Source organism: Rhamphochromis sp. 'chilingali' (assembly GCF_963969265.1).
Source record: "Rhamphochromis sp. 'chilingali' genome assembly, chromosome: 6".
NCBI lineage: Eukaryota > Metazoa > Chordata > Actinopteri > Cichliformes > Cichlidae > Rhamphochromis > Rhamphochromis sp. 'chilingali'.
This window is the reverse complement of record NC_137933.1, coordinates 35764600-35776968: the sequence shown is the minus strand read 5'-3', so window position 1 is coordinate 35776968 and position 12369 is coordinate 35764600. Positions and strand designations below refer to the sequence as shown.

Here is a 12369-nt window from a genome sequence, read left to right as displayed (position 1 = left end):
GTCACAACAAAGCAGCTTCACCGCTTCCTGGCAGAGATCCTGGCTTCTTGCTGATTCCCCAATTATTCGGTATAGTTATTCATCAGGGAAATGAGCCAAAAAAAAAAATCCTTTACCCAAAAGTGACATTTTACTTTTGTAGATAGCTTTGGAGAGAAAACAGAGGAAAGCAGCAAATCCTCAAAATTCAAAAGCAATTTTTAGCCTTGATAGTGGCTCTCAAAAACTACAAGGCAGAAAATCTGGTACAATCATAGAATGAATACAGACTTTGGTCGTGTGAAATGATTTAACAACTGTCAGAATACTTGCCAGGATATTATCACCTGATTTTCATCTAGCGCCATCTTCAGATCAGAATTTTATTTGTCCAATAGCATCAGTAAAAAAACAAAACAAAACAAAAACACAAACAAACATACCCATTAACCTTAGAAAGACTTTGTGGTAATGAGCAAATTTCTGCACTGAACCTTAATTTTGCTAGCGGTTAAATGTGATGAAAAGGTGAAAGAGGTTAAAACGGGTCAGTTATTTTTCTATAGTGAGGATTTCCTTGCTTCACTGGCACAAAGGGAGGAAAAACAAAAATAAATTAACAAATTGGCATCAGCTGATATCTGTATCAGGCCCTAGTTCGCATGCAAAAACATTAAACTAAACTGAATACAATTTTTATTATACAACCTATGTAAGTGTTATTATCTCACCTTTGACATCAGGAAGAATGGTGGGCCTAACCGAATTGTTAGCAGGGCTGCAGGCTCTTTGTCTTATTGATGAATGAAGTAAACAACTAATACATTATGCAACAGTTCTGTTAGTTGACTTTAGTGAATTTAAAGGCCACAGATCATTGAGTCATCTACTTTAATGGCACTGATTGACAACCCACGGGCTTTAGATAATTTGACACTAAATGCACCTGTTCAAAACCGAGGAATCAGTTGGGAACTGTCAACCATCTTTAATGATATGCGCAGTTTTTCCAGGTGACGTTCCCAGACGACAATAAATGGGTGGCTACAGTTAGAGCAGCGAGTGCTGCGTGCCCACAGCGTGAAGGATGACTGAGATGAAGCACCGTCACCTCCACCTATAGTCTAATGCTATCCATCATCTGACAGATCTGATAAATGGAGAGCCGAGTCGCGCTCCTCTTCCCTCCCCGCGGCTCGGCACCGCTGAGCATCTTGTATTGAAGCTGTGACATATTGTGAAGCAGAGCCTATTAGAGCACACATCACTCACCACAGCATGAAGGCGCCTTCCACATCAACAACATGACAACTGACTTCAATGCAAAGGAGCCTGTACGTGTGTGTCCATCGTTAAAGCGCTCTGACACACTTCACAGTAACAAGTGGATCGGATCTAATCGGGATGAAGGTCAATACTGATAAGCTAATTTTTGATATGACGAGTTTTCTTCCTAGAACAATAACAAACTCAAAATTTTAAGAAGTGTGTGAGCTTTTCTGATCTCCACTCCACATTACTCCAGTCTTCCCAGCTTTTTCTTTTTTCCAGTCAGTTTTGTCTAAAATCTTGCCGGCTCTTCTGGTTTGGTCTAATATCCAAATCCAAGTTTAACCATTAGCTATTATCTGAGAAATAGCCAGAGGCTGAGGCAGCGCTCTAACTACTGTTTATGCCGTTTCACAGAGAGCAATTACCTCGCAGAATTTATCATCTGCATTGGCTCATTTGGCTTCCTTTAACTGATTAAAGTTGTCAGAGTCAATGACTGGAGAAAATTGGCACTTTGATTTTAATAAAAATGTATGTTTGTTTCCACTGATGTAGCAGTTTCTCACTACCTCAAGTGCTCAGGCTTCAGCAAAGGGATACTCAGCTCTATTTGTTCATACTAATACCAGAGTTAGAGATAAATCCGTGTAGTGGCGTGTTCTGTAAATACACCAGTGTTCAAATACAATGTACGTATTTGAACACACGCACTCTATTTTAACTCTGGAGTTTTCTGCTCTGGAGATCAAACCTGCTGTTTACGTCTTTATTTTGACCATTTAAAACAGCTGACTAGCCACTATTTTCACTATCTTTACATTTTGCACACGGTCACCTCATATGATAATACAGCACCTTTGTTCATCATGTAACAAAGGTCTATAGAGAAAAGCTAAACATGACCCATTATATTTGAAAGACAAGGACAAGATATTGGGCCTAGGTGGGATGTTGTCACATGGAGAAATGTCGCTTGCATCAGTTAGCCCAAATATTATAAAATGTTGACATTTTGGTTTGATCATCTTCACCACATGTCTGTCTATGGATGTCTCCATGACAAACCTTTTTTCAATTATTTTACAATGCAGGGAACAAACAGAGGGGATGCAAAAAAAAAAAATGCAACTTTACAGTCCTGCTGCTAGGAAGGTCAAATCCAAGGTCAAAACAGAGGCCAAAAGTCAAACAGAGCTAATAAACAATTTGAAATCTGCCACATTTCATACCTGACACCTATAAGTCATAGAAACTTAATCAAAATTGGAAGCTTAAATAAGTGGCCTTCTGAAATTATTTGCCAAAATTCACCAGTAAAGATGTGCTTCAATCATTTTTGTTCCAACAAATAACTTTTAGTCTTAGACATAACCTCGTGGCATATCATGAAGACTAGAGCCAACCCAACCAGTTTTAAGTGTCACTTTCACTTTCAGTGAGCCAAATTACTAAAGTGTGATTACATTTATTTCACAAGCATTTAGGCTGTAGACCAGTGTGAATAATCCAAGTACAGAAATATTTCTTATAGATAAAATGAACACACATAGGCGATGATGTAACGGTGTCAGCTGTTGCTTTCAACTGCATAAGCTCACTGTGAGAGACCTGAAGTTGCTCTTTGATTGTGTCAGAATGGCACTTTACATGCATCTGACACCCCGAAGAAAGAGTGTGATGACAAACTGAAGCAACTCGAGGGCTTCTGGTATCAATCAAGCCATAAATGGTATGTTGCAAATGTTTATTTTGGGATACTTTGAAAGCACCTGTCGTATATTATTAAGCTCTTAAAAATAAATATCCAAATATAAATAAATAATAATGAATATATAATTTTTATATATTCATTGCTTATTGCTTTCATGTTAAGCTTTTTAGCACATCTATGATTCTCATTTGCAGCTCCAGGATTTTTACTGTTGGATTCTCCCAGAGTAGCTTTGCATGAGTGACAAAAAACAAAATAATAAATTTTTATATTGGGCCTTCATCCGCAGTCTAAAACACAACGTTTGAGCTCCCTCTGCACTCTTTAAACCAGCCCTCTTCTGATTGGCTGCACCTCTCAAACTCAAGAGTGAAAAGCAGGTGGATGTGGTTGCTGTTAAGCCAGAAATATACTCCTGAGATCACAGTTTAAACTGAGAGACCACAATAAATATGTAGAAAATTTAAATTGCCATTATTCTTATGGCATACTCATATTTCTACAAAAAAATGTTCAGCATTAAACCCTTTATTTGTGAATAAAACTGGTTTTAACTACCCAATACCTGATCATTTTTAGGTTGAATATGACCATGTCAAGAGAATAAAGGCGTTTGAGTGCCTTTAAGTAATTTTTTTTTTTAAATGCCTTGGAGGTCTTGGATTTTTAATTCCCAAATCCTCTTCAAAAAGCACCTAAAACATTATTTGTATCTAGGAAATGCTCCTCCTCAAACACTCTTCAGTGGATGAATAAGACTTCATCTGCTGTGACCACATTGACATTAGCACAAAGAAAATACACAACATTATTAAAGACACTACCTGGCAGTGTCAAGTCAATGGAAGATTTAAGACAAACTATCAGGAATTCATCTTTTGAGTAAAAATGGTTTACATCCATATATTAGCCAATTTGTTGATCAAATTTCTCTGCTACCTGAAAAATGTGTATTTTGACAGCAAGTCTGGTCAAAGCTAGATTTGCACTTCTGCATTGGATTTTTAACTGATGATATCATCACTTACTGCATAAAATCAAGATGCCACTACTTCAGTATGTGCAGCTGAAGAGGATGGTGTCAGGTGGTACCAAATCTTCACTGGGTGTTTCAACCCTTAAATGCACAACCCTCTAGTTGGCAAGTAAGCAATGGTGTTGAAATCTCTGTCCATCAATTCCAGACCTCAGGCTCACCTCCTGCCATGTCCGACAGCAGGTTCTTTCTGCTGCCTCAAGTCAAATTCTGCGCACAGCTGTTTCAAATCCTCCCCTGATATTATCTGTGAGCACCGTCCATGTAGATCGCACTAGCAAACATCTAAACCAAACTTCCACAATAAACAGCCAATATCTCTTTTTGTACTCCAGGAAAAATAACTGGAACATACAGTACTGCCTCCTTCGCATCTCTGACCAAAAGTCCATCCTCATCTCCACCCACAGAGAGTTCCACAATTGCCCTTTTTATTCTGTTGTAGCCGTGTTATCAGCTGATGGATTAGTCAGTATTGTTTTCACTTTGTGGGTCTGTGAGTGTTTATGCATGTGTCCTCGGGGCAAAATAAGAGACGTAATACAGCATGAACTACAACAAAGGGGGTTCTGGACAATTTTCTAGGTGTTTATACAACTGTCATGGGACAGATGATACCACTGTTTCAGCACAGCAAGAGCAAATCAAAAAACTTTACAGCTATGTGGTTCAGATGAAAATGGAATGCCAGATTCAACAACAGCTGGTATAATACTGTGGTTGCATTTATGCGGAAACATGTCTGATATGGTCTCAGGTCGCATATATAAGCTCCACAACAGCAAGTTAATAATAACAGAAATTTGGGAGAACAGTGGAAGGCAAATGTCACAAGCAAAGTCACATTTAAAGCAAAGTGCCAAGAAAAGATTAACCATAAACTGCTGAAGAGGGAGTGATCGTTCTACAGAGATAAGCTGCGACCACAGATACCTCTAAGTTAGTAGTACATTTAAACTTTCATAGTGTCACACATTTCCAATTTTTATAAAATGATGGATTTCTTGTGTTTAAAATGAACGAACAGTTTAGTGATTTAAATTTTAAGCTAGGAGCTGAAATGATTCCTGCTGGGTTTACGTAGCCAATTTAAATTTACAGACTGTGAAGGTCAGACAGAAGCGGTACCTTAATGTTATTTCTTTCCCAAAAGCTGTGTCATAACCAATTTCAGACTAGCGTTGTGAGACTGGATAACTTCTACAGTTGCACAGGCTAAGTTCATCTGTCAGAAGGGGCGACAGCCGACTGTGATTAACCCAAACATCAGTGCTCCCGCTGTCGTAATGTAAAATGTGTTCAGTTCCACTCTGCCGTTGCAGTAATGGAGGTGGTGTTCCAGAGTGAGAGTGCAATATATAAATCATCCACCAGATTTGTCTATAAAGATAGAAGTTAAATGGAAGTCACTTTCAGTAACGCATGCTGCAAAGCACACACATACCCACACAACGTGGAGACAGTAAACAGCTTGTTACATCCATGCACTCATCTGAACTAATCAGTAACAAAGTCTTGTTGTTTTGACCAGTAATTACAGTGTCTCTCTGAAAATGCCAAAAAAGAATCCTCAGTCTTCCTAGTCTGCTGATATCTGCTCAACAACATAAAAGGAGCCAGATAAACAAACACACAAACAGCAGGGTCATGTGTGTCAGTATGTGTTATACAACCATAATTTGTCAGTATGTTCCTGCATCAGTGCAGAGACATTCTGCCTGTTTCAAAGGGTCCACTGCCCTCCAGACTCACCAGTGCTGTTGGATCGTTTGTTCCCCAGTAAATTCCATCCTGTAGGCAGTTTGAGGTGGTGTAGGGCCAGTGCCAAACTCTCATCCAGACGCTCACACTCCTGCAGAGGAATCTGACACTCATCCAGCAACAGCGCCCCATCGAGGCCATCAGCCCGGCCCACAGTGCTCACCTGTGTGGAGGGTGATTACAGAGATGAGTCGAGTTTCATAGAGGTTGAAGTGAGCCGTAGACTAATGGGAGCACTCATTTTAAAGCGCTCAGCATGAAAGCATTAACCAAATGCCTTTTGAATAATGAAATATGTTAATGTAGGAAGAAACATCCACATGAGTGTATCAGCGCTAAGCTCGATTTGGGGATGCACTGTTTTGACAAAAAAAATAAATAAAAAATCATGTTCGGATTTATAAATTGGAACATGTTCCATTAAGTTTGAGTGCCCAAGAAAATTATTTTATCTTGTCCTACTCCTCAGAAAAGCAAACTCATAAAATTTCTATGGGATGATAAACTATGCTGAAAAGAATTCATTAATTGAACGCCAAGAACTGTCAGACATTAGGCCTTGTCAGGAAAGAAACAATAACATGGCAATCTTTTGTTTAACTGTCACTTTGTACACAGAGCTGTATTACTTGTAACCAGTGGTAACCAATTTTGTTTTCCAGCCCTGTGACAAGCTTCTGTATTTCTATTATTCAACTGATGACATGCAGTAGGAATAGAAATGACTCGTCTTTCTGCTCACCAGGAACTGGGCCATGTCAAACGCCAAATCCTGAACAAAGCTGAATTGATGCTCGGCCAATGGCGCCACGTGAACCAGATGGGATTGTGGCTCCTCGGGGACACCTCGGGTGACTGAGCACAAGGTGACCAGCACCACTTCGCAGCAGTCATGAGCTACAAGAGACACAAAATGCAAGGGTGAGAAGAGAGAAAGAGGGGATTACAGAGAACTGACCTGTGGAGGACAGTACCATAGTGTACAGCATTTTTCACAACGACAAATAGATTATATTGTGTATTTTCAGTGTATGAGATTAAACGTTTCTTTGTTAGGATTAACCCATTTCGGCTATAGATGACTGGCCTTGCTATAAACTCAAGTCATATGAGCTTAAATAATAACAATACAACAATATTTCAACTAAACAATAAAAAATTATTGCCCTAGCTAAAACACTAGTTGCTTGAACTAATTATTTATACTTTATTGATGTACAATGCCAGCTAACTGTAGGGTCTAAGATGTCCTCAGATGCCAGTCTTGCGGAAATTAACTTTAGTTACTTCAGTTACAGAGTATATATATTTCTGTTGATGCAGCCCACACAACTATCACAAATCATCGCAGCAATATTGGCTACTTGCACAGTTCATGTCGCAGGTTTAAAATAGATTCACTGCATGAGGTATAAAATGCATAAACGATATTTCTACGCAAAATTTTTAAACTCATCTGCTGAATTGTGTTCAGTTTTGAGCGTTTTCTTGTTGTGAGACCCAGCTTATGCAGGCTGAATCAATTGAAATATTGGTCACTGACAGTATCTCTAATAGTAAAGTAAACATCGTCAACGCTGTAGTGCCAGAAAACTACACTTTCTGGAGTGGCCACTAGTGGCTGGCAAGAACTATTTTGGTCTCTATGCATACTTTTTGACTACATAGCAACTATACAGTGGGTATACAAACTAGGGCTGTGCGATATGACCAAAATCTCATATCCCGATATAAGAATTCTATCGTCCCGATAACGATATAAATCACAAAAATGTAACATTTTTGTCAATTCTGTGAATCTCGGGCAGCTCGACTTGCGGGAAGTGTTTCCAGCTGCGCGTCATGTAGCTGGAGTCGAGTGTTTTAACAGATGTATGAAACGACACATTTTTAGACATAAGTTGTAACGGCCGCCGTTTTCTTTGTGAGTATTTATTACACGGCGTGCTGCGGGGAAAGGCCTGTTCTAACGTTTGAGTCTAAGGTTTATTTTTTAGCACCTGACGGCTCTTTTTTACTTCTCATCCGTAAATAATCTGCCTTTTCACGTGATTCAGTTTATTTTGAAAAGTCTCAACAGGATCTTGAGCTTTATTGTGAAAGGTTTATGTGGAACATAAACAAGCGGACACGAGATGGTTTTACCGTCGTTGTTGCTAACGACAACGCATAAAAACATGCGCTTGTCCGTCCGTGGTGTGGTTATATTAAATATAAGAGAAAGAGAGAACTTTAAGAAATTAATATAGCCACTACAGTGACCATCAAAACGATGAAAAATATTGCCGTAAAGAGTTTATTTTGCGACACCACGAAACAAACGATATCGTAAAATGAAACGATAGACGTTTTTATATCGTCATCCGATATATATGGTTATATCGAACAGCCCTAATACAAACTCATTTAAAGATGTGCTGTTACAGGCAGCTGCAGTTATTTGCAACAGTAAGCCTTACCTCACTATTTTTGATTCAATGTAATATTAACATAAAATGGTATAAGAAGGTTGTATTTCAATTTTTGATGAATGAAAGTTGTTGGGGTTTTGTTACCCTATGAACGAGTCCACGTAGTCACAAAAAGAAAAAACAGTCAAGCATAACTACGTCCACACCACTGTATGTCACTCAGACCCTAATGGGTTTGTGGATGCCGAAAATATAATCAAGGCTTGAGATGGCACCATCTAAAACACTAATGTTGTGGATATCGGGTGACACTGGTTAGCAGCATTCATCTTTTACATATAGTCTATGGTTAAATGGGTCAAATATGATGGAGCGTTAAACCGGGCGCAGAAAGTGATGATGCGGCGATCCCAACATAATATGTGCTGTAAGCTCAATTTCACATTACCAACAGTCCATGCTGGCTCAGAACAATTAAATAAAAATTATTAACAAGTCAGGTGTTAATGTTATTAGTAACACCTGTACTGTTCTTAGATAAATCAAAATATTGCTTTAATTCAATCTGCTCTAATAAGAGGAAATCAAGCTTAAATTTAACTTTTAAAAAAAGTATCTTTATTCAATTTAATCACTCCATTAATTGAATTTTTTCTCATTTTAGAAGCACTACTTGGATGAAATGGTGAACTAATTTTGTCACAGTAATGAGCTACAAACGAGTGCAGAGCTGCAATGCTGATTTAAATCCTAATTAATACAAATAAATTCACAATAGTATTTCACTTAATGGAACATGTGTTAAATTCTTCTGACTAATGGCTGACTAGCCATTTACTCACAAGTCACATCGCAAAGACTGAACAAAGCACACTAATGTCCACAGTGGTTTCCATAACTATTGCTTAGGGAGTGGGGCAGTGCCTGTCCCCCGACATGGGAACTCAACCTCACTCTCTGAACCCACTTTCCTCCCCAAGAAACCATAGAGAAATATATTAAGTAGAAATCAATTTATCCATTAATGCATTTGTTCATTTTCTTAACCACTTATTCAAATCTGGGTCACAGGGAACTGGAGCCTACCTCAGCTGGTGAGAAGAGCAACAGGCCCGTCAAATCAATTTAAAAATATAACATTTTTAATCTACTACGTTTTGGTATCATTTACAGTCCGACTAGTTTATCTTCCTTCCTCTGCTCTGGATTTCACCATGTGTAAAGTGTACACGGTGTGTAAAGCCCCTCCTTTTGCCCCACAGTGTATAGTCGAGCAGAGTAGAAAGCCATAAAACAAAGTTACTTGAGTTGAGGACAACTTGATATATTATTGCGGTGGCTCTTTTTTGGCACGGCCCACTTCAGAAGCAGGAAAAAGTACACACAACGCACACCTCACTTTTCATCGGTTATTTACAATGAAAAAAGATTCACTGTTAATTTCTCCTAAACGTGGGTACATGTTATCAGTGCAACTGCACAGACATACTTTTTTGAAGAAAAAAAAAGCCTACATATTTTCCCTAAAAAACAAGAAAACAATCATATTAATTCAAGTTCATTTCACTTTATATTTTTCACCTTGCTGTGCCGCCCCAGTTTTGACATCCTCTGTGTTACTGTAGCAATTGCTTTTTAAAATGTGTTAATTTGGCAAAATAAGATTGAAAAGTTGCTCATTTTTTCAGTTTTGTCTAAAAGAAGAAAACAAAGAGAAAGTCAGGGAACACTGCCATGGTCCATCTGTCCACTCCCAACAAGATGTCAACACACACAGCCAGTTTCAAAACTGATTTCCCACTTGTAGTTATTAAGCATTGCATGAATTCACACATAATTTCTGGAATCTACTCCACGTCACTGTGTGCTCTACAACAAGATCAGCCACATTTGCACGTCTGCAATACCCTTCGTTCTGGGAGAAAACTTTCTGTAACGACAGATCCATATATTTTATAATTTGTCAATGTTGTATGTCGCTACCAACGCAGTCAGAAGGCTACTAGGCAGCTTGATAAATATTATTTGAATCAGAGATATCTTAATCCAAAGCAGTGATTCAGTGAGTTTGCAGTCATTTTCCCAGGTCCCCTGGGAACTCTATCCCGCGACCTAGTTGATCCCTTTAGAGCCCAGAAGGGCCTGATGGAGAAAGCATTGAAGCAAAGCTAATCTGCTGGTAAAGTGACACCAACTCCCTCCCAACTTTAAGCATTAATTTAGTGGAACTCGTACCAAGATAAACACAGTTTATAATCCTGCCACTTTTATTTTCCTCTGTGGAACGTGGACCATTGAAGGAAGCAATGACGTCAGTGACATTTCTTATATCATAAGACCAGATTTTATTACATGAACATTTTGGTAGCATAAACCCTTGTTACCACATCCAGAACATGTGACCTCCAGTAAGCTCTGATGTTCCCTAAGAGCTCGAGATTTTTATAATGTAATATTTATTCTCCGAAAGCCCAGATGGTCTGGAATAACTTAATGTCATAGCTGATTCCTCTTATGCTCTGATCAGTCAGTGACTGAAAATATTCAATTAACATGAACTCTGGTCACAGGGTCACAGCTGCATTGCAGTTTTGACTACCTACTTTGTATGTGCAGAGATCTCTGACTTTTTCTATCAAGGTTTCCTGTTGATTCTTGTTTATTTTCCAAGAAAAAGCACAGAAAAACAATTCAGACCAAATATGTTCCATTTTGCAAGTAGAAAAAGTGGGAAAAGCTCCAAGAGGAGTGATAAATGGGATAGACTCTAGAAAGTGAAGTGATTCCTCTTTCTCCAAAACAAAACATTAGTTTAAAATGAGGACAGCGGTAGCAGATGATTAATCTTTTTTTTCTCCTTCCTGGTTTAACACCTCTTTTAATATTAATTTGGGATGCAGCACATGATGAATACAGAAGAATTTAAAACCACCTTTTAAGATAATGTTCAAACTTTTCCTCAGTTCTTCTGGAGCACTGCTACTACGTTTTGACTCAAATACACAAATACAATACAAGTGATCTGCCATAAAGTCGACTTTTATGATGGCTATAAAGGTTTAGAAATGAGGTCAAATTACTGGGGGTGCTCTTTCATGTATGTAAATGCTGATACTGTACTGAATTACAATAAAGTGGACAGGTGCTAAAGTAAAGTGACAAGTAAGGGGATAAAATACATTTACTTTGTTAGATAGACAAGTTCAGTTGCTTCTTAATGCAAATATTTACTTAGTCAATCATGAGGAAATGCAACTCAATGCATTTATGCATGTAGACATGGTCAAGACAACCTGCTGGAGTTCAAACTGAGTGTCAGAAAGGTGATTTAGGTGATTTTGAACATGGTTGTTCAAAATGGGCTGGTCTGATTATTTCAGAAACTGTTGATCTACTAGGATTTTCCCACAAAACCATCTCTAGGGTTTATATAGAATGGTAAGTAAAATATAAAGCGAGCAGCAGTTCTCTGGGCAAAAGAGCATCGCTGCATGTGAAATGCATTAAACCTTGAAGCAGATGGGCTATAGCAGCAGAGAGCCAAACTGGGTGCCAGTCCTGTCAGTTAAGAAACTGGTCAGAATTGGTGTAAACATAACAAAAGCAAACATCCTCCCTTTTATCAATGATTCGGGCTCTTCTTGGCAGACTCAGGGCTCTTTAGTAACAGCTGAGCATCAAACACCACAGCCTACCCATGTTTTGTTGCTGTCCATCCCTTTATGACCACAACATACACCTTTTTCTGAAGGCTCTTTTCAGCAGGATAAGATGTTCTGCCAGAAAGCTCAAATCAACTCAGCTCCAACTGGTTCCTTGAACACGACAATGAGTTCACCATACTTAAATAGTTTCCACAGGCACAAGATCTCAATCTAACAGAGCACTTGTGGTGTGGATGTGGTGGAATGTATCGCGGATGTAACTATGTGATGCTGTCATGCCAGTGTGAGCCAAAATCTCCATTTGCTGACACAGACGTAACATCTTGATGAATTTACGTCAGCAGTTCTTAAGGCATGAGGCGGCCCAACGAGATACTAACAAAACATTCCTAAATAAAACAGCTGGTGCACTTTCATAGAGCATCAGCTTTAGTTGTTAATAATCCAGGCTAATCTTATTTAAAAGTGTCTGCAAACACAGTCTCTAACAAATATTAAATGCTGTAGGTGGAGCTGCCATCCTTTGGGTGCTAG

At 38.7% G+C, this 12369-nt stretch overlaps 1 protein-coding gene across 4 annotated transcripts in view; it reads right to left on the bottom strand.

The window, feature by feature from the left end:
• LOC308398566 (A-kinase anchoring protein 13) overlaps positions 1-12369 on the bottom strand; it is a 121893-nt gene that overhangs the window by 80770 nt on the left and 28754 nt on the right. For all 4 annotated transcript variants that reach the window (XM_080885280.1, XM_080885279.1, XM_080885281.1 and 1 more), the window contains exons 4-5: positions 6502-6656; positions 5751-5922 (exon numbers count right to left, since the gene is read on the bottom strand). In XM_080885280.1, the coding sequence (XP_080741406.1) occupies positions 5751-5922; positions 6502-6656 (327 nt within the window). The remainder of the gene's footprint in view (positions 1-5750; positions 5923-6501; positions 6657-12369) is intronic.